The 27,555-nt window shown below is 41.2% G+C and overlaps 1 protein-coding gene across 4 annotated transcripts; it reads right to left on the bottom strand.

Moving 5' to 3' along the window:
* Positions 1–8: 8 nt before the first annotated feature.
* Positions 9–25,898, bottom strand: prrc2b (proline-rich coiled-coil 2B). Of its 4 annotated transcripts, none has more exons than XM_006789005.3 (31): positions 25,722–25,898; positions 19,994–20,171; positions 19,711–19,888; positions 19,267–19,369; positions 18,873–18,936; positions 18,561–18,704; positions 17,680–17,993; positions 17,424–17,548; positions 17,157–17,320; positions 16,059–16,146; positions 15,798–15,966; positions 14,825–15,164; positions 14,536–14,726; positions 13,654–13,837; positions 13,284–13,491; positions 10,938–12,980; positions 10,591–10,757; positions 9,346–9,461; positions 6,869–7,010; positions 6,247–6,323; positions 5,819–6,091; positions 5,577–5,678; positions 5,226–5,418; positions 5,039–5,136; positions 4,820–4,947; positions 4,437–4,677; positions 4,117–4,284; positions 3,886–3,965; positions 3,673–3,754; positions 2,685–2,894; positions 9–2,436 (listed from the first exon to the last, which is right to left on the bottom strand). In XM_006789005.3, the coding sequence occupies exons 2-31, from the start codon at positions 20,106–20,108 to the stop codon at positions 2,269–2,271; spliced, it is 6,675 nt and encodes a 2,224-aa protein (XP_006789068.2). In that variant the 5' UTR covers positions 20,109–20,171; positions 25,722–25,898; the 3' UTR covers positions 9–2,268. The 4 variants fall into 4 exon arrangements, with proteins under 4 accessions (XP_006789068.2, XP_035762757.2, XP_006789070.2 ...); XM_035906864.2 differs by having other exon boundaries at positions 10,591–10,754; XM_006789007.3 differs by having other exon boundaries at positions 13,284–13,488.
* Positions 25,899–27,555: the final 1,657 nt, after the last annotated feature.

Raw genomic sequence — 27,555 nt, 5'->3', positions numbered from 1 at the left:
GGTACGAGAGTGAGAGTACAGAAACAACAGTGCATTTAAGAAATCACAACTGCTTTATTTATTTTCTCTCAATAAGCTCTTTTTCTTTAACAAGGGAGAGTAATGACCAAATACCTGAAAGGATAAAGGTCAGAGAGGATAAATAGAATGCTGGATCAGCTGTAGAAAGCACTGGTCCTCTGACAAAAACTGAAATATGCATCTTAAAAGTAAAAAAAAAAACCGAAAAAAAAACAAACAACCTCAAAATGGGCAACATTGCGGTGCAGGTACAATGATGAGAAGCGCCAAGATCCTTTCAAGAAAGGGGTAAGAGGCCAAAAAAACCAACAACAAAAAAACCCCACACTCCAAGCCCGATAAACCTAACAGGTGAAAGCAGTCCGTTCTGAGAACACAGTGACCTTTTTTTTTTTTTTTTTTTTTTTAAAACATCGAATCCTTTATAGTGCCACAATATCTAAAATGAAATGCAAGTTTAAGCCTCCCTTTGCTCACAAGGCTCAACTGTACAGTTAAGTATGCGTATACACATATAGCAGTGAAACACTGTTGTAAAGATAAACATTTGTAGTGTCATGGAGCATTATAGTAAGCAGTAACAGTTATGGCAGGGGCGTCGTGAGTTTCGAATTGAGCGCCCGTTATAAAAACAGAAGATGAACAAAAATAAATGATTCCATCAGCTTCACATTTTCAAACAGAACATTTTTTTTGTTTTTTTGTTTGTTTGTTTTAAAGTCCTTCGTAGTCTGCTGGAACTGCTGTGCTCGCACAAAAAAAGAAAGAAAAAAAAAAAAAGGTGGATTTCAGTTTAACAAGCAAACACCCCTCGTTATGTGATCATTAGCTTCTAACGGAGGAAAACAAATTAATTGGACCCTGATTGTGATTATAGTTAGGCTGCATTTATTGCTAGTGCCACCTCAGAAACCAGATTTTGAATTATCAAATAGTGATGAGATTTTTTTTTTTTTCAATAACTCCCCTCGGTGATTCTGAAATGGGATCTGAACAATATGAAAGTCTTTCAGGAGCCCTAAAGAAAAAGAAAACAAACACTAATGGATGTTAAAGAAGGAAAAAAGAAAAATCGCTTACATCACATGTTCATTAACACAGTTTGATTTCATTACAGCCCAAAGCAAAGCGATAAGAAAGCAAACATTTCAATCAGCTGAGGGTCCTTTTACAGCAACTGTGAATGCCCACCTCTCAGCCCTCCAAAACTTCACAATGAACCCACAAATGTTTTCAGCGTGGTCAATCCAAATCCACACACACACCCCCGCACGCACACAGTCTTTGTGAAATGTTGCTAGCTTCTACGTAGATGTCCTGCAAGTTTACACACATTCAACACATCACATGCACACGCCGCCGATGCCAGTGAACTTTCCATGGAAGCAACATAATTTTGGTAAAACCTCCATCTCTTTTTTTTCTCCTTTCAATTTACATACAGAGTGAGCCACAGAATCTAAAAGCAAAGAACGGTTTAAAGAGAAAAAAAAAGGTTTCTAAGAATCTAAGCAGTTTTTACGCAGTTCATGTGTTGGGTTAAGTAGCCCAAAAAAGATGAATTTCTGAGGTGATCCACTTGACTTCTGCTATGTTTGACATGCATGATGCCCAACAATTGTGTTTTATTTTTTTCCTGGGTTAATGAAACAAGTCTTTTAGCATTAGTATGGATGTCTGGGTCGTGACTTTATTTACCAGAAAAAATACCAAAGAAAAACAAAAAGTGCCCCACACTGCATTTCAAATTTGCTTAATAAAAAAAAAAAGTTAACAGACTTTGTTTCTCAGTTGTATGAAGTTTCTGTCGGGTCTTTAAGGGATGCAGTCCATAAACAGGGAGTAATTACAGTTTGGCAAAACAGTATGGAAAATGAACCGTGTGAGCTGGCCATTTTCCTCTTCCCCCACTTCAGAGAAAACGCACACACAAAAACAAAATGTCTTTTCTCCTTACCAATATCCCCTTAAAAGTGACTAATAATAAATTAAAGAGGACCTTGAAGAGATCTGTTTAAAAGACTGTGTTTATGCATATATTTATATATATTTATATATCTCTATACGTGATGGGAAATAACAGTGTCCAGTTCTGAAAGTTCAAGAGGGGGCATTTCATTATGTTGTCTGCCTGCAGGCCCCGGGCCTTGGAGCCTTGGGGGTAAGGTGGGTTTTAAAAAGGCTGACAGTGGTCAATGAGCTTTGTGTTGGCAGGCTTGGTGGTGATGAGGATTTTAAGGTCCATTATTACGCCTTGCCCTCTTCTACTTTGACAGCCTGGGGTTTGATGGCTCCAGTGCGTGCTGGTTTGGCTTGGCCTGTGGAAGGTAGGGGCTCCTGGAGTTTGCTGGTCATGCCCCCGGACGGTGTTTTGCCCTCTCCCACCGCCTTGCGTACATCTCTTATTGTTTTATTCTGTACAAAAAAGACAGAGGACTTATTAAAGAGACAGCAGTGCCTGGTAAGCCGTACATATATGCACCAACAAGTGTTTTATGTAACACCATAAAAGTCTCACATTACTGAAAATGAATTCAACACTTTTTTTTTTTTTTACATTTTTAAGTCAAATCACACAACAGTGAACATGAAAAGCATTTCAAAATAAGAGAAAGATAAAATGGATTAAATTAAATTACCTATATTTACAGTGGGTGGCTCACCTTCATGCCATCCTCTTGCCCTTTAACTGGGGGCTCGGAAGCTGAAGGAGGGGTGGAGTGGGGAGGGTCACGGCCAGGATTGGGGTAAGGGGGGGAACGGATGATGACGGGCTTATTGACCTGCATAACAGGTCTCTGAATAGGGTTGGGGAAGGGGCCTGTGGTGGGGGGCCGCATGTGCATCACCATGCTGCCCTGAGCAGGAGGGACCTGTTGGTCACACAGGAAACAACAGGAGGAAAAGCAGGTGAAGGGTTGGGAAATAAATGAAATGCAAATAATTAGCAAGTGCTGAATTCCTTAACACATTTTTAGACTTGACTTTTAGATTCCAAATACTGATGTTCAGGCTAAAGGATGTAGCGATGCTATATTAGGATATGATATTGGCAGCAGTATGCATCAAAGACTCACACTGAGCAGAAAAGAGACCAGTAACAAATACCCTTTTAAAAAATAAAAAACATCTTGGTCCTCCTGTTATTTATTTAAAATAATAAACCCCAAGCGAGTAAGTGCATATTCTTGTATTTGTATTTACCTGTGACAGTTTACTTGAATAACGTTCAAATCCAAGTCTGATACTGGCTTAGACATAAAATACCGGGGGGCTGCCAGTGCTACCCCTCAGCCTCCTAGTAAATACACATACGGTATGAATTTCAAACTCCTATGACTTTGAAATTCATACCGTATGTAAAAACAAAAATGATTCCCCGTCTCTTCTTTAAAGTAAAGTGTAGAGCTTACTCGTACTTAGTGCTCTGTATGAGCAGAAACCAAGGTAATGGTTAAGTCCTGGAAAGGTTTTTTTTTTGTTTGTTTTTTTACAGTATACTATATTCTAATTGCATAATGGTGCATTTAACTAATTATGTCTAGAAAATAAAACATACATATAGGAATATATTGTGCGGCCCACTTTTAAAACAATGGTCGTATAAAAACAAAAAAAATATGGTGATATTTTAAGGTGAAAAATCCATACCTGCTGAGCAAAATGTGTAGGCAGAGGGCCTACAGGTCCTCCAGGACCAGAGGGCTTCCCGCCAGGGCTAGCAGAGCCAGGTCTGATATAAAAATAATAATAATACAAATGAATTAGCCAACTGTGCACTGTTACAAAGTGGAGCACATCTGAAGTGATAAAAAGATCTACATAACTAATTTCTACTACCTTCCTCAAATTATTTCCACTCACCTGTAAGAACCTCCAGATATGCCTGGGGAATGATTGGGCTTCTCAGAGAACTGAAAACCTTTCATTTCCATCTGTGAGCCCTGACAGTGGAGAGACACACAGAGGTACATTGTCAGACAACTGTAGTGGAATTTCAGTATCGGTCAGGGGTGTAACAGGTAAAAATGGCACACCAGTGCTGAGATATCTGATGGATGGAAAGTTGAGTAACATGAAGCCAGTAAGGCTCACCTCTCTGCTGCCAGTCATGACAGCTGCCTGCGACCCTGGTGGTAGCATTCGGCGTGGGGCTCCCACTGACAAGTTCTGTCCCTGCTGCAGCTGGATGGACTGTGGGAGGATGAGGTGTTGTTGAGCTGAACCATAACGCAGCTGAGAGCCAGGCAGGGGCATAGTGACCTGGCGAGAATGAAGAATTGACAACAGTCCAATTATGCCATTTATATGATGGCTTATATTTGTTAGGCTAAAACAAACACTATGAAAAATTTTAAAATCCTCTTATATGTCAAAATGGATATTTTAGTCCTGAGCAGCAACAGCCCACACACCTGAATGAGCTGAGAGTCCATTAACTGTGAAGAGCCCATGCCAGGCCCTTGGTTCATCTGACTATCATAGACTAGCTGCTGGCTGCCATTCATAGGCTGGTAGTGTGAGCCTGACTGGGGTTTAACCATGTCTGATGGCTGCATGCCAGGGAAAGCTGAGTATGGGCCCTTGAGAGGGGCTCCACCTGACAGTACCATGGGGCTGGGCTGTGACAAGTTGGGGTGCATGTAAACCTGGGACCTGAAAAAGGAAGGAAAAGAAAAGGAGAGTGACACAATGAGCGAAAGGAAAAAGTATTTTTTTAAAAACTCTCAAAAAGATTTTATCTGCTTTCTAAATAAATGAAGTGAAGCAATATGCAAATTCTTTAAGCAAGCAGTACCTGAAGGGGGGGATGGAGCTGAACATCTCTTGGGACTGAGAAACAGGCAGACCTCCCCGAAGCCCCAACTGGGCCTGAGCCTGAAGAGACGTGTGTAAAGAAATGGGAATCTGCTGGGCTGCAGCCGCCTGAATGAGTGAGCACATGCAGCATCATGACAATTTGCTGGTACACAAGCAAGCCTGTGTGTGTGTGTGTGTGTGTGTGTGTGTGTGTTACCTGTTGGTAAGTCTGCTGCTGGGTCATGGTAGGCGGTACAAGGCGTGGCTGGCTTGGAAAGACGTGACCATCCAGATACAGCGGGGGAATATGATTACCTGCATCAGGGACAAAACCCAAACAAGCTTTCATTTAGTCCTCTAAGATAAATCCTTCATCAAACTCAAGAAACAAAATGTAGTTTTACCTTGCATGGACATGGAAGGTGCTACCGATGCAACGGGCATTGGTGGCATGGAAACGCCTCCAAACGAGCTGTAACTGACACCAGTGGATGAGCCAGCACTGCAGGGAGGCTGAGCACCTGAAGCGCTGCCACCAGGAGAGCCCTGCTCAGGAAGAGACTGGGAGTTCTCCCACGCCTTACGTGCTGACTCCATCTGCAGAGACACAAACATTTATAACTGAGCTGCACATTTCAGATCAGAGTTTTTCTAATGTTTCCTACTAAAAGCACCACAAATCAACAGGAGTACCATTCTTTCTAAGTTATATATTAAAAAAAAAACTATCTGACATTGGGTTGTGATTTAAATACCTTGAGGGTGAGATCAGCACTGGGAAAGGAGATGGGGTTGAGGTTGATGCCAGGCTGCAGGTGGTTGGAGCGCAGAATGGGGATACTCTGATTCAAAGCCGTCTGTTTGAGGACAAAGAAGATTATAAATACTTACAAATCAACATATCTTATTTTCAAATAAGACACTATTCCATTAATTAAGTTTCAGATGTATTACAGCTAGTTTCATTGATTTCTATAAAGTACAATAAGTCACTTACGTCCTGAAGCTTGTTCACAGGATTCGACACGGGTACTGGGGTAGAACCCGGCGGCAGGCTGAAATCTGAATCTTTGGCACTGACACCAAACTCAATGGGTGGGACAGGCAGCACAGTGTCCACATGGAGGTCCACACCATTGACTGGTGTGATAGGGCCACCTTCCAGCCTATCGACACCTTCTGAGCCCTTCCGGTGTTTCAGGGAGCGTTCATTTCCGATGGGCCCTGGTTTGTGCTGCTCTTTGTTTTGTTCTGGGCCCGCATCAGAGTCCTGTCCCAAAACATGCAATGTTACGAGTCTGTCTATGTTTTTGAAAGCAATACTACAACAACTGAAACTAATGTGAAAAAGAAAGTTAAAATGAGACTAAAAACAAAACAAACAAACAAAAAACATGCAGTTTAGTAGCAGCTGCATCACACTACCTCAGAGTTGGGCTCACTCCCAGTGTAAGACACCTGTTTGGTCCATGAGTCTCCCCCTGAAGACTGCACTGAAAGAGCTTAAACAGATACACAAACCTCACTGTTATTAATGAAAAATGCAATCATTTGAAAAACAAAATGTTCACAAAAAACTCAAGCTTTCATATTATGCATATTCATATTACAACATCTGTTCTTTATGGACTTTGCCATAAATACTGGGAATAATACTGCAATGCTCTTGTTCTATATGTAGGTTAGATTATATGATTAATCTCTCATGGAGTAACGAGTGCCCAGGCTTCACCACAAGCTATGAAAGGACTTGTCAGTTAATTTCAGTTAATTTTGAGTCCCAGGAAAAAGGAGAGTAAAATTACTTTAAGTTGGTGCAAAACATTTTGTTAAAGCCCTAAAATTAAATATAGAAGTCTGCACTTAAAGCATGCCTTCATTGTTTAAGTTCACTGTGATGGTGAACAAAGGCAACCTTTCAAAAAATGTAATTGCCCAAAAATTCATGGGGCCTGACTGTATGTGCCGTCAGTGTGTATTGAGGCTAAAGGTTTATGTTTAATATAACAAATGAAGCACTGACCAAAAATTAAATAAATAACAATACCTGAGCTGTTGGTCTCCCAGATTTCAGTTCCCAGATTGTTAGAAGAAATTCCTTCCTCGGGTTGTTCAATGCTCATGCTTCCCTGCTTTTTGGCAAAGCGTGGTGGCATCTTGGAAGTGACCGCCCTGTTTTTCACTGGTACCTAAGATGGTTAAAAGAAAAAGCTTGAAGGTTCGCTGCGTAAAAATGGCAAGCAACTAAATGGAACGAACACTTTGGTGTAAACATAATGTGATATATTCTAGAAAATACTGCCGGCCTCCAGTGCTACCCCCCTCAGCTTCCTTGTATACTTGAGTTATAAATGTGAAAATCCTAGATCACTTCCTTGAGTTATCGCTGAAATTTTAACTTGTCCCAGAGTTTTGGTAAATGTACCTATGGTACACATGTGAAATTCCTATGCCATCACTTTTTTACGCTTGAGGGATAAAAAAATAAATAAATTACACATTCCCTCTCTTCTTCACATGCCGATGTGCTTGCAAAGTCTGATGTAATGAGTTAATTACAGTGTAATTAAGTTAGGACTGTTCGATAGAACGATATATATCGGATGACGATATAAAAACGTCTATCGGTTCATTTTACGCTATCGTTTGTTTCGTGGTGTCGCAAAATAAACTGTAGTGGCTATATTAATTTCTTAAAGTTCTCTCTTTCTCTTATATTTTATATAACCACACTACGGACGGACAAGCGCCTGTTTTTATGCATTGTGGTTAGCAACAACGACGGTAACAGCATCACATGTCTGCTTGTTTATTTTCCACATAAACCTTTCACAATAAAGCTCAAGATCCTGTTGAGACTTTAGAAAATAAACTGAATCACGTGAAAGAGCAGATTATTTACGGATGAGAATTAAAAAAGAGCCGCCAGGTGCTAAAAAATAAACCTTAGACTCAAACGTTAGAACAGGTTTTTCCCCGCAGCACGCCGTGTAATAAATACTCACAAAGAAAAAGGCGGCCGTTACAACTTATGTCTAATAATGTATAGTTTCATGCATCAGTTAAAACACTCGACTCCAGCTACATGACGCGCAGCTGGAAACACTTCCCGCAAGATGAGCTGCCCGAGATTCACAGAATTTACAGAAAATGTTACATTTTTGTGATTTATATCGTTATCGGACGATAGAATTCTTATATCGGGATATGAGATTTTGGTCATATCGCACAGCCCTAATTAAGTGAGTGTAATTAAGGGAACAGTGCAGCCACCTTCCCAGAGATCAGTGTCCAGGCATCACAGCCAGCACTTACTAAACTAGGTATCATCTGTGTAATACAAAAAGAGTAGCACTGCCATGTATTTGTGCCTGTTTGTTTTGTTTGGACATGTTAAAGTAAGGGTTGAATTATTCTCAAATTTAGCACATGTTCAGCAGTCAGTCAGGCAGAGACAATTATATGGAAGAAAAGACGCAACAAAAACTGACAGCATGGCAGCCAACAAAGCATCTTAAATAAAACAACATTAAACATGAAGTTGCTGTGTGATTTAAGTCAGAAGGTCATGATAGAGGGGTTAATCGCTATCCCATAATTCTCCTTGGCCCATCTGGGAGTCATCCTTTCTCAGAGAGGACAGAGTGCACACTCTCAGTTTTTAAACTCAAATATCTAATATACTTCCATTACTAATCTAATAGTAACAGAAAAAACAAGCTGTGCATATGTAGAATGACAACTGAATCGCTTTTCAGGACTCACATCTTGTAGAGAAACAAATGAGCGGTGCTGCAGAAAGCTGGAAAGACAAGGAGGCTTTGCCAATGCAGAAGGAGCTTGGACTCAAACAGTATTATCAGAAGGTCATTGCTGTATCACTTAACAATTAAGTAAGCTTGCAGCTCTCTCCAACTCCAACAATGCATGAATGTGACGATTAGTTTGTAGCATTTTTTAGCAAAGTTGTTTGAAAGCGGGAGGCGAGCCAATTTACAAGCAAGGGTTTAGCGAATTGCTGAACTGATATGCTCAAGTAAACCCTGTCAAGACTGTATTATACCATTCTAGGTAGATAAGATCACATCGGTCAGCTAACCCTTGGCGACCAGTCGCCTGGGGAAAAAGGTATATTTCTCAGTGGAGTGTGAAGTAGCTTTAACTGGCTGCTGCCAGGTAAAATATGTGGCAAAAAAAATCAGCTTGCCCAAAAACCTCCTTGTGAATTCACAGGGAGATTGCCATGGTCAGCAGTATTTTGCATAGTAGACAGTGACTTTCCTGAAAACATCTGCCAACTGCTCGCTGATTGGTGACTGAGTACTAAAGAGCATTAACAACCAACCACTGCAGGACTCATAAAGGGAGCAATAGGGCACTTATAGGACTGCAGTTCACATATTGGGCCAACAGTGTCATAACAACAACTTTCCGAATTAAACACATTTTAGAGGGCCATTTTTATTAAAAAACAAACTAATAATATTTTTTGAGTATTTAGAATTTGGTGTATGTTAAACTTACAGCTGCCCCTTGTTCTTTCCTCCTCCTGTCATCTTCCTGTGGGCGTCTTTGCTTTTTGGACAAGGCATCCTGGTATCCATCTGCATTTGAACCTGGTCCCCCTGCGTCTCCCTCAACTACAAAACAAAGTTTTTGTCAGAGGAAAAATCAAGAGTGCTCAAGTAAAAGCTGCAGTGCTGAATCGCATCTGTACCTGTGTAAAATGCTCCATTAATACATTTTAACCTGAATTAAATTACCCCACCTAAAATGTAAACCTGCTAAAGACTTTCTCCCAGTTAAAACCTAAAATATGAGACCTTTCAATTAATTTTACTATTTAAAAATTATTAATGGTATTCTCACTGCACCTAGAAAAAAAAAAATCATAGTTATTCTGCTGTCTGAAAACAAGAAAGGAGGTCACCAAGACTCAAGCTTTTTTGTTTTACGAGACACACCTATGGTATCAATTTCAAAATCCTGTGTTTCCTTGTTCTCAAGTTATCGCTTTCAGAAACTTGTGTCCTCACCCCCTACACCAGCATGGTAATGGCGCCTTTTACGGCTGAGGGGTAGAAATGTGTATATAAAATATAGCATATGTGAGCACAGAGAGTGAGAGAGAAAAGAACACACGTCAATTGCAAACAGGAAGCCAGCTGGGTTTAGCTTGCACTGAAGTGAGATAAAAAAAAAGAAAGTAGCCCACACCAGAACTTCTTTATTGCTTGCAAATCTGTTTCCACCACCCATGGTTATCCCTCAGCATTAAATTTTCCCCATAGCTTTGGCCTGTGGGCATGACATCAAAGTTAATCATCATGTTAGCCACGTTAGCTGGGTTGCGTGCTAACAGGATTGTCCTACTGCTGTGGGGACACTGCCATAAAAAGTTATTTACTGGCTTTTCAGCTTGTCAGGGGACAAGAGCACATTAGAGAACTATTTGTAGGCCTCACACCTCTAACACGTTATCTGAGTGTTTAGTTCTCAATCTATATTAACATGACATGAACTTCACCTTGCAGAACACAGGAGTTGCTGTTCTGCAGCTGTGCAATTTTTAAACAAGTTAGTCTGATTCCACACATGTTAAGAAAAACAAAATCACATAACAAGATTCAAGGGGATTAGAGGAATGAATGAAAGCAAATGTGTTTACAGTATTTTTAACACTAAAAATACACTATTGCCAACACTTCATTTCCATCAGAGTGCATTCCCTATGCATTCCATAAAGATGTGAAAGAAAGTTGGACTCACTTGGGTAGCTGCTGAGCTCATATGGGGACAGTGGTTCAGTGATGTCTGTTTTGACAGGTCCTGGCTTCAGCTCCTTGTCTAATTTCTTCCCAGCGGGCTCAATGGGCTCCCTCTCTTCTGGCAGCTGCTCTATGCTGTATACAGAGCCTGACTCATCTGGACTCCTGCTGTGAACAGGACATAGAAAAAGTGCTTAAATTGTGTGTTTTTTCAAAATAAACCAAATTGAGTAACTGAAAATGGTGTCCTTGTAATCAAAATTATAGTCATCATCATACAAATAACAAAGTGTTGTTGGTTTCTAAGTAGCTATAACAGACGACTGGTCAGTAAGTAATTTGCCTCACCTTTTACAAGAAGTGCCTCCGTTCTGCCAGCTGTCACTCCTGTTCGATGAGGAGGTGGGGGGATTATCAGGTGCACGCACCATCTTGCTTGCGTCCAGCAGTGATGGTTCTCCTTTCCTGTTCTGCCGTTCCACCAATGGTCTCTGACTAGAGAAGCTTCTCTTAGAAAGCTCCCTCTTCTCACTGGAGCCTGGCTCCTGGCCAGAGTCTGAGGGAATATCGCCATGGCCCTGTGTAGCAATGCCTCCACCTCCACTCCGTTTCTCTCTCCAGTCACCAAAGTCGCTGTTGTCTGAACCAGTCTCCCATTCCTCTGTCTGGCCATGCTGGCTAGAACGTCCAGAGTAGTGGCCACTGGGCCAGTTATCATCACCAGTGCTTTTAGAATGACCTGGCCAGGGATTTGCAAAGTCTCCGTTTATGTACTCATCACTTGTCCACTGATTTGAGCCAGGTTCACGCTCTTGTCGTAGACGACGGAAGCGCGGAGGCTTGTCTTGACGTGGAGGACGCCTTCTCCTTAAAATCTGTCTGTCAGGGTTCTCACTGTCAAAGTAGTATTCTCCTTCACGCTCCTCTGTTCCATTTTCCATGAAGGAGCCAGTAAATTTAGGAGTGTACTTGAGAGCGTCACGCTCAACTGGGGGTCTGCGGGAGTAAGCAGTCTCTGCTCCAGGACCATAACCATTTTCTTGCATCGAGCCACTACTGCTGCCACTAAATTGAGGCCCACGGCCCCTCCATGTAGAAATATCTCTAGATCCTCCAAAGCTTCGACTGTAACTACCAGTGGTGTTCAGTCGTGGAGGCAGCACCCGATTTCCAAAGCCTCTGGTGACCTTGGTCTTTTCTCTGGAATCTGGGGCAGTCTGATCATCTGTGTACACCTTGTTGGATCTCCAAGAGTCTCTATCAGCTTTACGGACATCCCCAGACTCTGTATACCCTTCTCCATTTTCAGATCCTTTCTGGCGACGCCTCTTGGGAAGTTCCTCATACTCTGAGGCTTCACTCAATGTTTCACTGACATTTCGCCTACGGGGTTTGCCCCTCTGAAACTCCTCGACCTTGATTAGATCCCTGGGTGGTGCTCGACCTCTGCCTGCTCGCTGAGTGCTGCTGCCACTGCTGTTGTTATTGTTGTTATAAACACCTCTGAGATTATCTCCACCGCGGCCACCACGGGTTCCACCTCTGGAGTTAAATTCCCGGAAGCCTCGACTGCGGCCTCTACCCGTCCCCCTCACTGCACCAAAGGCCTGTTCTTCATCAATAAAGATCCAGTTATTGCGCCGTGGTGCCTGGGGTTCTCGGTTCTCCTGACTATCTCTAAGTGACTGGCTCTTAGCACTGCTCCAAGTGTTCTCCTTGGGAGAGTCATCGCTGTGGGTGCTCAGAGGTCTGTCCATTTTACTGGGAGCTGGAGACTGGCGCTGCCTCTCTTCAGGTTGTTTTTCAACCACAGGTGATGCAGAACGCCTATTGTTGGCAGGCTGGTTGTCTTTCTTCAAGTCATAAACGTTAGTAAGGACTTCTTTCTCCAGGCGGTAGGGGACAGGCTTCTCCTCAGGCTCAGGTTTAGGCTTTTCATTCTCCTTGTCTTCCACTTTGAGAGCCTTAAGAACTGGTTTCTTGATGGGACCAGTTCTGCGTATCAAGGTGCGTCCACTAGCCTCAGATGGCTGGTTGATACTACTTGAACTGGAACTGGCTTCAGACCACTGGTTTTGGGCACTGTTAACCCCTCCGTCTTGTTTCTGGCTACCATCTCTTTTCCAGTTGTCTGTGGAGCCATCTAAGGCCTCGTCGTGGGATTCAAGGCCATCTTTCAGATGCTTGTCTCTCGACTCTTGCTTTGGGTATTCACTATCTGAATAATTCTGAGAGAGGTTCTGAGCTGTGGTGAGCAAGCCTTGGTCATGTTGTTCTCTGTCTGGACCTCTGCTCTGATAACTGTGATGGGGAAGATCATCTTGAGTGTGGGACAAACAATCACTGGCCCTCTCTTCATAGGAGTCCTGTTGGGAAGAGGCCATATCACCTCTGTGGATACGAGGAGACAAAAAAAAGATTAGGAATGACAAAACCAGACAGAAGCCCATTAACAGAGCCTCTTGCCCTTAACAACATAGATTCCATTAAAAAAAAAAACATGGACTTTACAGCGTTGATAAGAAAATCCTCTCTATATACTTAAAAATAATGTCAGCATATCCTTTATTTCAGTAATCACTCAATTCAGAAGACTTAAAGGAATTATTAAAATGCTCAGTTTCGCAGATTAAAACACAAGAGGGCCTCATGCCTTAATTTAAGGACTGCAGAATTCGAACAAAATAAACTTACCTGTCATCTGGATGTCCGCTTTCCGAGCTTTCACGCTGTCTCTGGTAAGGTGGAGTAAAGCTACGCAAGGGATAGCCATCTTGATTCCACACTGGGTAAGGCTCAGTGGAAGGCGCTCGTCTCTCCTGAGGCAAGTTTGGATGGCATCCCTCATCAGAACCGGGACTGTTCAAGTGATCTTGGTGCATCATAGGTTTTACCATTCCTGCTGAAAATCAATCAATCACATATTAATCATGTTAAACATGGTGTGTCTGTCCTTCCGTTAGACTGTATAGTCTGTCTACACCGAAACAAAATGTGTCTGGCCAAACCACTTGTTATTTGTTTAAATTTAATACATATAAGTATATACAGATTTAGTGATTACCAGGGTAGTAGTCAACAGGAGACCGTCCCTGGGTCATGCGGGGATCCATGAAAGGTGGCATCATCATCCAGCGCGGATCAAAACCGAGGACATGTGGAGGGTAGTAGCCCCGCTGAGTGTGGCTTGACCCTGATGGATTAGGGTGACCTGACTGCTGCCAATGCTGCATCTTGAACATTTGTTCCTTTAAAATCCACACAATAGACATTCAATAAATGGGCAAAATTGACACCGTCTGTTCTGTGTAAAATGAGACAAACTAATTGAAGACATTTCCAGGCTAAGCTAACAAAGTCAGCAGGATATTGTTCACCATTTAGCATTCATAACAAAAAAATCAAAGTACATTTATTCTCACATATTTTAGAATGAACCAAGAAGATGCTGGAGATTCTCTTCTCAAGAAATTAGACCTAACTTTCTAAATATCCCAGTTTCACTTCTCTAGCACAACCCCATCATGGTCAATATCAAAGAGGCTGTTCTTTATGAAGGTGACCAGTTCCAACACACAAGCTGTACTTGCCTGGGCTGCCCAGGTGTATTAGTGGCCTAATGCCGCATAATAAGGTCAGCAAGTAAGCCATCTCTAAGAGATCCTGAATGCAGTAACACTAGAAGTTCCAGATGGCTAATTTGTGCCTCTGTAAAGCTGCGGGGAGTTTATGGTTTTCACCCGAATATACACCAAAGGCTACTGTCACACATTTGTTACATTATTTATAGATGTTTTAGTGCAGCTCCTCATTTCCTAAATCTCTACAACCAAGGTGGACAGTGCAATGTTAACATGACCATGGGCCACATTATTAAGAACAGTGCAATGAAACCAGAATTTTCATTAATTTGGAGTTGAAGCTATTGGCATCAGCTGGTGCTCACCTGCTGCTGGTGGTGTTGTGGTTGCTTTTGAAAGCGGGGTGGCACTGGTTTGATTGGCTGACGCCCACTGTAGTCTCCTGATGGTGAGGAGGGCTCTGGGCCATCGTCTTCACTGCCACGGTAGGTAGAGAAGCCAGACTCTTCACGGTAACTATGGCCAGGGGAATTGTCCGAGGGACACTCACTTCCATCTGGAAATCGTGATAAAACACGCTTGAATAGTTGCATTTGTGCATTTTTAAAACTATATTTTATATAAAATAAAAAGGACTAAGGACTCTTTTTTTACCTTTTGTGCTGTAGTGCCAGTTATCATGGTGGCCTCGACTCTGTTCCCGACTTGGGGACAGTGGAACTTCTTTTCCCTCTACCTCCTTCTGGCTGTCATCCGTCCTTGATGTCTGCCTTTCAGTCTTCCCAAATTTTTCATCCAGTTTTTTGAGCTTTTCAGCACATGCTGCCAGACGTTCCTCACGAGCACGCCTCTCTTCCTCCTCCCGCCGTCTTCGGGCTCTCTCAACAGCCTCAGACAGCTCAGGCGACACATACTTGGCCCTAGCTGGTGCCTGAGACTGCCGCTGGTGATCATCCTGGTCAGCAAGTGGGTCTCCTTGGTTTCTCTGTTGGACCTAAAGGAGTTAAAGGGGAGGAACTTGAGTGATGAAGATTATCCCTTACTTTTTTTTTTTTAAGGAGGCCCATTAGATTTTATTTCACTCTAAATTTATTTTGGGGAAAAAAAGGACTAGCAACTATTTCTCCCAGATTAGTTGCTACTCAAACTCGCTGTTACCCGTAGGTCATAGGACACTTGTCCTGTTTCTTAAATTGCATATCCTATAGTATCTCTTGCTAAAATAAACAATCACCCTGGGAACAGATAAAAGCTTTGTTTTTATTGTAAGACATATTTTAATATTGTGGTATCTTTAGCTTATTTTAAATAAGTGGTTTGACAAATTTTCTACAATGAATTGCAACTAACAAACACCAAACGGCAAATGAAAAGTGCTTAGACATATCACTATGGTTACCGCAAGGTCATATCTCCTAATTCGCAATGACAGACTCACTTCAGGGTATGTAAAGGCAGACAGCTATTCATATGCTCTATAGTGGTGTCTCTATAACGTTCCACCGTCACAAAGAAATTAAAGAAAACGGTGTGTTTTGACTGTGATCATCATAATAATCTGATCTTAGGTAAGTAATCTCAAAAGAGGAGGGCTGAAATGGAAAAACACTGCCTTGTGCATGGTTACCTGGGTGTCTGTGGAGAGATATTTGCCGTTGGTCTTCCTGGGAGGCTCGTGGTGGTGATGCTGGAAAGAGTAACTCTCTTCTGGACCCTCTTGTGGGTAAGATGCCTCCCCCGAGCTAAGGGAGGAATGGCAGTCCCGCTGGTTATCTCTCTCCCTCTCCCAGTCAGCCCTATGAAGAAAAATAAAGCCAGAAACATTTTTAAATAAAGACAAAATTGGAGTGTTTAGAGTAATAAGCAGCCTTTAGGGACGCGCTCTCACCAGATCTTGTTTTTGTCACTGGAAGAGTGTTCTTCTTCATCATCACTAAATTTGAGCTTCTCACTATAATCAACCTCCTCATGAAGTCCTGTGGGCAGGGGGAAAACAAAACAGTCAGTCACAGTGGTGAATCAGGGTGAGGTCTAAACTATACTGTTCTGGCTGTATTTATAGTCAGGTAACACTAGCTGTGAGGTTGAGCAGACAAACAGTTTGTTCTCCTGGGTCGTATTTGTATTGTGAAGAACAGTCACCCTGTTCTTTTGAATCACAATTTAAAGCAACTCTTTTCCCCCCATTTATCTGTCAGACTGTGGTGAATAAGTCACTTGACTTGCTCTAAACAGGTAGGCCGACATCCCATTTATTTAACAACAGTCAACCAGAAAACTGTTATTAAAAAGCCACAGTTGGAACTGGATCTCATCAGCAATTGCCAAATTATACCGAGCTGGTATTTGGTTTTCTTAGTACATACAAAGCCCATCTGATTGCGTCCTCTGTGGCTTTGCTTTGAGAAATATACACATGACCGTTCGCAGTGTGTGTGAGGAAGATTAGCATTACCCTAAAGTACACAGGCTGCACCACTGAGGATATGACAAGATAAAGAGAAAGCACCACTCCAAGCCTTTAACTGGAATCTCTTGATCATGTTACACATTCAATAAAGTAACATTAACATTTTTTTTCTTACTTATAAGCCACAGACATATCATGTATCCCCAGGGTTTTTCCTCCATATAAGAAATTTTAATGGCCACTAATGAGATTGTGACCCTCTCCCAAAGGAAAAAGATCACTGTGACTGCAATTTAAAGCTTGCAGTCACAGTGAAATCTACCGTGAAATATATTTCTTGTTAAAATGGTCAAAAATGATGGGAAATACTCATCACCTTCTGTAAGATAAATTAACAGACTGATCATGTATAAGTCTATGGCCAACCACAAAAGGCCCAAACAATGAATACTAGAAAGTGATAAATACAGCATTCCACACATAAAAATATAATGGTGAAAGATATTCACAAGCTATAGAAGAATCTCACAGTGAGAAAGTGTCTGGGACCATTAAACATGTCTAAGATATACTGACCAGCCCATCCATCTTCACAATCATTGTCAAGCTCATCCAGATCCTTCAAATCCTCTGGATTAATAATGGCTGGGCGAACTGGTCTGTCAGTAGGTCTACGGATAGGCTGCGAAGAAAGTCGAGGCGCAGCACGGACAAAGCGATTCTCTCTCCTTACGTCACCACTGCAATGAGATTGTGGCAAATTAACAACTGCCAAGTATCCCAGATCTCTATGTCAAACTGCTGAAAAATGGATAACTACTTGGATATTTAAAATGAACTTACTTTACAAGCTCAGGTTTGGCATAGCTCTGCCTAAAAGTAGGTTTGCTGTCAAAACGGGCGGGGGCTGCTACGGTGGTGGGAACATGGTCTGTACCCGTAGCTTCACGTGTCTCTTTAGAGCACATCTGAAAACAGCAGCACCACACGGGACGATCATATCAGGCATGCAAATGCCAAACACTCTGTTTTAGATTGTATCTAAAAGTAGGCCATGTTGTTTTCTTCCACAATGACCTGTAAGTCATACAGTACTTACAAAGGCAGGCAACATGTCATGGTAGACAGCAGTTGAAGTGTGATGAAGCTGGTACTGCAATGCAGTAGGGACGGCTGTTCTGCGGACAGGCTGAGCAGGTCGAAGGGAAGGCTCCTTGGGGTCAGGGCCTGGTGACGGAGCCGTCACCGTACTAGATGAGGTGGTGACTGTGGCGGAGGAGGGGTGAGACGAGGCTGGAGGGGTGCCAGTCTCAGCCAGGGCAGTGGCTTTACCCTCAGGATCTGCTGGCAGGCTGAGGGTCAGGGATGAGGGCTGAAGGTTCCTGCCACCACCTTCCCTCCAGCTTGTCACATCTAGAAGTAAAAAAAGAAAAGGGGGGGGAAAATTAGAGGACCAGACCAAGCTAAACTAATAAAATGTCTAAGGCCCTGTGAAATTAGGAACTGCACTGAATTTCAAATAGCAATAGGTAACAACTTTCATTGAAAACAAGCAATGACTATAAATTAAAAACATCCACTGACCATGTTGTTTCATCTCATCTCAATGTGGTAATTTCAAGAACTAATTACAAGCGAATTTGTTTCATACTTTTTTTTTATCAGAAATATTTAATCGAGTTCCCAAACTGCATAGACAGATCATGGCCAAATGTGAGGGTGGGTGGTGTGAGCCAGTTATCGTTAGTAAGAAAGTTGTCAGATTGCTGCTCTGAAAGACAACTTGTTTGGAAACTATGCAAGTAAATGACATCAAGAAGCATGAAATGCAGGTTAGAGGAACCGAAAAAACAGCCCTCTTTCCTTTATTTCTTAAATAAAGTAATGTCTGCCAGTTTAATACTTTGCCTTCCAGGAGGTGTTACCTTATCTGTGAGACTGCCAATTTCTAAAGAAGGTGAAGCACAAAACATAACTTACTCTGGGGGCGGAGGCTTGGTCCGGGCCCATACGACGGATCGAAGCCGCTTCTTTCCTTGCCAGCCCTGTCCTGTTCTCCAGCTGCCTTCAGTGTGGGAAATTCCTCGTGAGAGAAGGGCTGAAGTCGGTTTGAGGCCCTTGAACCTGATGTAGACATTGAAAGACACCGCATAAAGAGAGATGCTTGTCTGAGCTGAGCAAACAGAAAGCCATTTTCTCATCTGGGGTTTGAAATCTGAACAGCATACTGAACACCAACTGCGTGACATTTCATTTTAAACAGACTTTATTCTGAATTAATGAATGACTCACCATCTTGCTCTACTGCCTTTCCATTTAGCTGGGCCCATTGCTTTGGTCCACTTGTGTTTGTGTTCTGTGAAAATTAAGAAACCAAAGTCACCATCCCCACAGACCTAATGGATGTTTCTCTACCTTTGAGGCACAAATGAGAAATTATCTTAATTCACAACCTTTCTTGTTCTACTTGGTAGTGTGAGCTTTCCTCCATAAAGAAGGTATAATTCTTTGCTCTTCTGCCATTATTAGTCTTCATTAGAATATCTACTAGACACTCATTTGTATATGAGTAGCTCTCAATTAGCAAATAACCGAAAACACTTAAACACAATCAATGTGTTAATGAAAATCAGCAATAAATATATGACTGAAGCAGATTTATAAGCATACATATACTCATACACACCTCCTGGTTGGCTACCGGTGAGGACTTCTGAAGATTGGAGACAGATTTCTGCAAAGCCAGCGGCGGCTGCAACTCCGGCAGCTGTGGTGTTGATGCAACAGAACTACGAAAAATAAAAAGACAACTGTGAGAAATCAACCCTCAAAAGCCTCTAGACTGCTTCTCTTTCTTCCTGGTGAACAGCTGACTTCTATCAAGATCAAAGCTTTAACTTATTTTATCCTGACACTGATCCCTGAAAAATATGTGAGTTTAATGTCAATGTTGATACTTCAGGAAGGACATTTCCATTTCAGCCACTGTAATCAACTAAAAAGGGTGTCTGACTCCCAGTGCTGATACTAAGTGAAAATATAAAAAATTATAGCATAATTAATTTACTTGACATATCATTTAAAAAAAAAATTTAAATCGGAGAAAGTGGGTCTATAAAACACGCCTTACTTCTTTTGATCGGGTTGTTCCTGCTTGTTCGCCCATCCTGTACCGTCTTTGGGCACTATAATCACGTTGGGATCGTTTCCTTTGTTTTCAGACTTCAAGCTCGGCAGATGAGCTGGTGGGGGCATACGCCGGGCTGTGGCCACTTTACCAAGACTCTGCAAGCCATGTCGCGGAACTACTGGGAGACAAAACATGTAGATAAAGAAGTAGGACCAACATTAGTAAAGGGGCTTAAACTAGATAACAGATGAAGAAAAAGTAGAAGAAACAAAATGAGCCTTACCTGTGTTTTTCTGAGTTTCTATTGATTTTCCCTTGTACTTATCAAATAGGCTGAGTGAGGAATACTTGCTTTTTCCATCCTTGGACTTGGTTATTTGCCCCAAACGATCGGACATTGCGATGTAATGTCATCTAGTATGGAAATTTTTCTTTGCGCCTCTTCCCAGTGCCTTCTGATTCTAAAAAGAGGAAATGAAATATCCACCTTAGTACAGAAGTCACCCAAGGAAAAACCAAACCTCAAGAATAAACATTCAGTGTTAATCTGCCAATATAGACCAAACCAATAACTATACAACACAGCACACTGTAACTGAGATATTCTACATGGAATACTGGTTTACAAAATACCCATGTAAATAAAAAAGATAAATGTTCACAGGAATAATACACATGAGTAAACAATATACAAGTTAATATAATATAAATATTATATATCATTAATATCAGTTAATGCACTCCAAGTAAGCCAATAGGGCATGTAAGCAAAGTGTGAAACCAAAACAGCCATTAAGTCGCTTAGAAACAATTTTACAAGTCCCTGAAACTGCTTTATCTCCAGAAGAGATTCACATGTGTGACATTTTGATGGTGTTTGATGGTGGAGAGAGCATCAAACACATGTCCCAAAATCTTCAGTTGGTTCAAGACCCGCTGACAGGATATGATCAAAACACTTTAGTGATATCACATCCTCTCTGGATCGGTCCACGGCTCCCTACAGAAATGTTTCATCAACTCTTCCACTGAATTACACTGACCATTCACACTGAGGGAAAAAGAAACCCAAAGCATGGCAGCAAAAATGCCTCCGACATCATAATGAAACAAGGTCACCAGATTCCCTCAGTGTGGGTGCCAGGGGTCAGGGTTTTATTTTAATGCGTCTCTTTACCACATGTATAGGAGTTTCATAACCTAAAACCTACCAAGAACCAAAAGACCAACGTATTTTGGTGTGAATTGTGCTTTTAATATATCAATAAATAATGAGGCCAAAAAGTATTCCACAATACCCATATGGTGAACTGTGTTAACCAACACGAAACAGCTACAAATGGCAATTCATTTATTTAAGTGTTAAAAGTAATTTTATACTGTCCAGCTAGACTCAACAAAGATGGCAATGCTTCTGCAAAGGTATAATTAACCACATAAAAACACATTTTGTGTAGCGTAAACTTTATCTAAATACAATTATTTTGAAACCACTACTGCTATTCTTTCTTTGAAGCAAATATCCCCTGTACATTACCATCTATTGTGGACATTCACTTCAACTTGAGTTTCGTTTTTCCCTTCTATCTGACCTCTGAACATTGTCAGCAATGTCTCTGAGGCAGGGACAACAACAGTTATTTACTGAAATTGTTGTACAAATAAATTTAACTGCACCTCAGAAGCAATGGAGGAGATGAGCTCTAAAATCCTTGGAAACAAGTTGTTCACTGCAAATTTCAATCCAATATATATTGTACTGTCAAATTTAAAGATGCTCCCTTCAGACACCACATGTGTTACAAAGCAGGGCTTTGTAACACATGTGGTGTTCTCAGCCCCGCCCGTTGGGTTATCACATAGCCCGACGGGCGGGGCTGAGATAGATTCTGGTTGCCCGACTGGAGATATTGCTAGCTCCGGGATGTCGGGCTAGCGATTTTGCGAGCCCTGCAAAGAACATGTCTTTGGGTGACAGGAAATACTTGAACAACTGTCCTATTGGGATCATTTTCTTAAGATATTATCTCAAGTAGAGCAGGGCGATATGACCAAAAATATTTATCACGATATACATTTGAAAATTTGCGATATAACGATATAATTGACACTAGACAAAATACTTTACAGCTCCACAACTTTATTAGCGCCAAAAAAAACCCCCCCAAAAAATATCAATGTAGTTTCACTTAAACAAGCAGCTGTTTTTATATGCATTAAAGTTATATAAAAATTTAACAGTGCAAATGCAAATTCCTTGCTGAGAGTTTAACCAAAAGGCATTTCCAGTGGAAACTGGCCGACATATCCTCAGTATAACCATGTATAATATCCACAAAACTTAAAAAGAGGTTATGATAGCCGTAATGCTGCGGCAATCCATCAAGCAGTCCGGGTTCATAGCTTAGCAAAGTCGTACTAAAACATTTGACAGATTTTCGAGCGCCGTGTACAACATAAAATCATTTCGAGGTCAGTAAACACAACCAGAATTCATACATAAGGCACACTGGATTATAAGGGGGCACTGTCGATTTTCAGCAAAATCAAAGGATTGATTTTAAGTGTGCCGTATTTTCCAAAAAACACGGTAATAACGACGGCCCGCTAGCATGCTCTACCAAAAATAGTGCTTTGTTGTGTATCTGACAGACGAAAGCTAAACCAGTTCCACACCACTGAAGTTGCAGCATTTTTACAAACCACTTCTGGTTCATCCGTTTCATTCAGCGATCCACTTTCGCTCTTCTTATTCTCCATCATACTTTTTCCGCCATGTGCATATGAAAACAAAGGCACTGCGCATGCGCGTTTTACCCATATTCTATCGCGATATTTCATTTTCTTATCGTTGCCCAACATTATACCGGTATTACCGTGAACGGTATGATATGGCCCAGCCCTAATTTCAAGTCAACATTATTCAAGTGGTTTATCACATAAACCTGAACCACAATACAGCCATCTATTCTGAAAGACCAAGAGAAGACAAATCCCTGGGTAATAGCTGCATATGTGGATCCATCTGCTGTGGTGACCCCTTGTGAATAAGGGAACTGCTGAAAGAAGCTTCTATATGAATCATGAAACAAGGTAATACAAGAAATCAATGTGTGTAGCTTTTACTGTGATACACTAAATTTCTTCTGAAGCAATCCAAAACTGCTTTGTAACTCAACGTGTTGTTTCACATGATTTTACACATTTTTTTCCTGGTGAATTTCTGCACATTTTTTAAATTGCCATTTCTCATTTCGCTAGTCTATAGCAGGAAAATGTATTGAGGATATGGTTTAAAAGAGATTTAACACCCCCCCAAAAAAGAAAATTTACACTATCAACGCATAGACCTTATGTTTTAGTACGCATGCATAGAACATCTTTATGCAGTCTTCAAATATCCTCTACAGGTAAACATCAGCCAACAAAACATTACGGGGTGACTAACCGTGAGATACAAAACACTATAAACTTTAAAAACAGCAATTACTCTCACAATATTTGAGCTAAAAAAAATGCAGAGCTTAAGACAGTCTCTAAATGAATATCTGATATTGTGTCCAGGTCGATGTCTAGTGCTAAAACCAAACAATGTCACCAACTTTGAAGAAATTATCAATAACAATGTCATCCTATGTTAAGCCCAGTTTTCTCCTACCATTTCAAGAAACACTGATCGGGAAAAAAAAATAATCCCACCTCACACCAATTATTAAGGACAACCCTATGTTTTTTTTCTTTTATGCACTTAGGCCTACATTGCCACTTTACCACAGTAAGGTCCTGACATGGATGATGGCTGCAGGTTTAAATGTAAGCATGAAGAATGGTTATCTGTCTTTAATATGTTCGCCTGATGTTAAACCGGCAACCTGTACAGGGTGTACCGGGGCTTTCACTCAGTGACAGCTGGGATGTGCTCAACCACTATCCCCACAACCCTGAAATGGACCAGCAGCTAGGAAAATGGATGGATTTTTATGATTAATAGGAAACAGTTAACACTGAAAACAGTAAGCCAGTATGATTATTACAGCTAGGAACCTTGCTTTTGGTATGCAACACCTTGCTTTCAAAAATTTTTCAATATATAAAAATACATGTGGCACTGTGTCCCAATATCTCAGTAGCAGTTGTCTTGATACCTAATTATAATTGCCAGTATTGCTAAATATCTCTTTGGGTAACAGAAAAAATGTTTTATACAATCCAACCTGAGAAAAATAATGTGACATGTTAAATTCAAATAACACTCAAGCATGTCCATATTGACAGGAAGCAAATGTCACAATGTTGCAATGCCAAGAATTCCTTCTCTTTCCTGGCTAGTTCAAACTCCATTTCCATCTATTCTTTATTCAGTGTTGAACTATTCTGAACAAATGATGGAGGTTTGCAGAAACTATCTGAATTTACAGGATACTTTAGTGAGAAACATCAAGTTAAGCTGACAGAAGCCATAGCATGAAAAAAAACTAGAGATGGCTTCTCAACCCCACATGTAAACAAATAGTATTATGGTGACTTACTTTTTCGGTGTGATTAAGCAATACACAACCTTGGTAACACAGTTACAAATGTCTTCATTTAAACAGTTTCATGTATTCACACAAACTCTTTTTTTCCAGAGTTAAAATTATTGTTGTTGTGCTTGGTCAAGCGTCTTTTTTCATGATGGCTACATGAGCAGATTTTTCAGTGTCTTAGATAACACAGTATCAAAACAAAATACATCTTGATATAATAGGACACAAGCACTAGTGTATACTGGGAGTATTTTCATGTGTGAATGAAATTAAGCAGGTTTCAACCATCAGTGGATAGTTGATTATCGTATTTGCAAATCTAAATAATAGTAAATATAATTTGAAGCTAACACCCGTCAATCCATAGCACAGTTGAGGCCGCTCGGTTGAAAGCTCCGCATAGGCGTTTTACAAAGACTTGTAGCCATACATATGTCCATCAAGCTAAATTTAGTTATGCAATACACTGTTATGGTCGCTCGCACTACTCCAAAAAAAACATAAAATCTACCAACCTCTCCAAACACAATCAATTTTTAAAATACATTGAGATGTGTAAGCTAACGCCTTGACGGCTAACGCTAGCTCCGCCTTGACTTTGTGTGAATTTCAAAAGGGTACATCCACCAGAAAACCCAAAGAAAACACCACAAGCAACAAAGAGGGCATTATGTAATCTAGAACAAAAATTTGGACTGGATTTTAGTTTCACCCCGAGTGACTGTTCTTATTTTTTTAAGCTAGCATACATGCTAAGCTCTCCAGCACAAAACTGACATCAGCGAGTGCTGCACAAAAACAAGAAAGTCAAAGGCTAATGCAATCGTTTAGACTACAAATCGATCGTCTCTGGTCTGTTTAACACACTTATCAAGACGGGCTAACTCTCTGTTAAATTGAAAGAGATTCACACAAACGTTACCAAAGATCTAAGATGTAGCGGCTACTACTCGGCGACAAAATATGCTAACTGCTGGCTATGGTTATGTATATAGCAAATGGTCGTAGTGAGGATCCTGTAGAGTCATCTAACTTCACAGTTAAACGACGAAGACACACACACAAAATGTAAACTGCTACTTTTCTGTTTTCTTTTTCCCCTAACAACGGCTCTAACTTAGCTTCAGCTAACAGCCTTGACTCTGGCAGCTTGTTGGAAAATTAGCAAAACGCCAATCCCGTAAAACTTCCAGTGGAGGATGACAAATTACAACCGGTGTTTTTTTCAGTGCTTCTACAGTGGTGCTTTTATTACTGGGGATATACAGGCTTTTCTGTGGAAATTCTCTATAAAATACTCTGACCTGTGCTTATTTTTTTCCCAATCCCGCTTGGCTTTTTGAACGGCCTGAACACAGCGATGGGAATGTAGGACAAGACGATTAAAAATGGCTGCTGCCAGGAACAAAGCAACAATAAAACTGGGCAGCGGAGAAGACGAGCGAACCGGGAGCTCCCATGGAGCTATCTGCACATATAACTCACCGATTCAACAACTTGGAGTGTCTTCTGATCAGTGACGGTGAGAAATTTCCACAAAATGTTGTCTACTCAAAGGATGGCTTGCGATTGTACAGCCGAATCTTCTTTAGGTTTAACCGATTGCAATGTTGTTGCTGGGGTTCTACCCGGCCTGAGAATGAACAAGGCAGAGTGGAGGCTGGATCGGCTCGGCTCACTACGTCCTACGTCACCGAGGGACGTCGCCAGCACAATATCGCCTCCTGTCGTTTAATTTCAGAAATCACAAAAACACTTCCCTTGATATTTCTAGGCCCTTAACTCCCCATTTGTCTCACACCTGTAATTTTATGATGGGGGCATTGATTCATCATAAATTGAGTGTAACAGCAGGCTAATGGTTCCTCTAGGTGTCTTCAAAAATGGATTTACTCCTCTTTATGCTCTGAAGAAATACAGAACTTCTTTTCTGGATCACTGCTCCACCTCACCCTAGCATTCTTTTGTCACACCAACCCTCTGCATGTCCTGTTTCACTACATCCATGTGATCTTCTTCTTTTCCTTTAACCAAAATATGAAATCTCTCTTTACATTAATCAACTTCTTTCAGAACTTTTGTTACACAAATACCAACGTGTTTTACCACAGGGATGTCAAAGAGTACACTGTGTGCACGTTTATGAACAGAGAAAAGTTTATGTTTTCGGATACAGAGGCCTTTGAAAAAATTCCATTGTCTTGAATCATCATCTGAAGTTCATCCTTGAGCTGCCTTCTGCAGTCTGGCTTGTTACAAGCTCTGTTTTCTTTTTATTATTATTCTCACAGTTCTTTAAAAAAATGAAATAGCCAGCAGCATTAAAGCAATTTTGGCTGCTTAAATGAATAGTCCTTGATGGAAACACTAAGAAACCTTTCTTTAAAATGCTGATTACAGACCAGATTAACTTCAAAGTGAAATAAATCACAGACCTGAAAGCCTACTAAGGAAGGCCGGGTATTTGACAAACGTGTTATTAAGCGAGCATTGTCAAAAACATAAGAGATAAGGTCTTTATTGTCATTGCACAGTCATACAAAGTACAACAGTACAATTAAATTGGAAAACTGTCCCACGTCGGCACTACGTACAATACAACACAACACAGTAACTTAAGTAATAAAAAGAATAATAAGTGTATGTTTATTGCACATTGTTATTATTGCACCATGTTATTAATATTATTATTGTTATTGTTGTCCCCCCCACCAAAAAAAAAAAAAAAAAATAGTCCAGGGAGGTAGAATTCAATGGCGCAGCAGTAGAAGACGATCAGCACCTCCTTCTTCAGGTCCATTTTTCTGAGGATTCTCAGAAAATGGAGATGCTGTTGGGCCTTCTTTACAACTGCCGAGGTATTTGAGCTCCATTGGATTTCTGTGTCTACGTGCACACCCAGGAACTTGAAAATTTACACGCTTTCTACACACTCCCCGTTGATGCAGCCTGTCAGCATCAACGGGGGCCTTCTTTCTTCTGAAGCCGACTACCAGCTCTTTTGTCTTGGTGATATTGAGATCCAGGTTGTTATCTACACAACAATTTGACAGCCTCTTAACCTCAGCTCTGTATGCCGTTTCGTCTCCCCCAGAGATGATCTGCGAACTTAATGACTGCATTGTCTGGGTGGGAACTGAGGAAAGATAAGGCCCCACTCTAACTCTGTGTATATGGTCTGAGAGGAAGTCTCTGATCCAGCGGCAGGTGGTAGAAGGAAGTCCAATATCCAGCAGTTTTACTTTTAGTCTGTCCAGGCGTATCATATGAAAAGCAGAGCAAAAGTCAACAAAGAGCAGCCTGGCGTAACGCTCCTGTT

This window comes from Neolamprologus brichardi, chromosome 7, assembly GCF_056152115.1.
Source record: "Neolamprologus brichardi isolate AB-2024 chromosome 7, ASM5615211v1, whole genome shotgun sequence".
Classification (NCBI taxonomy): Eukaryota; Metazoa; Chordata; class Actinopteri; order Cichliformes; family Cichlidae; genus Neolamprologus; species Neolamprologus brichardi.
Note: the sequence above shows the minus strand (reverse complement) of the source record. Positions and strands in the feature narration are given on the sequence as shown.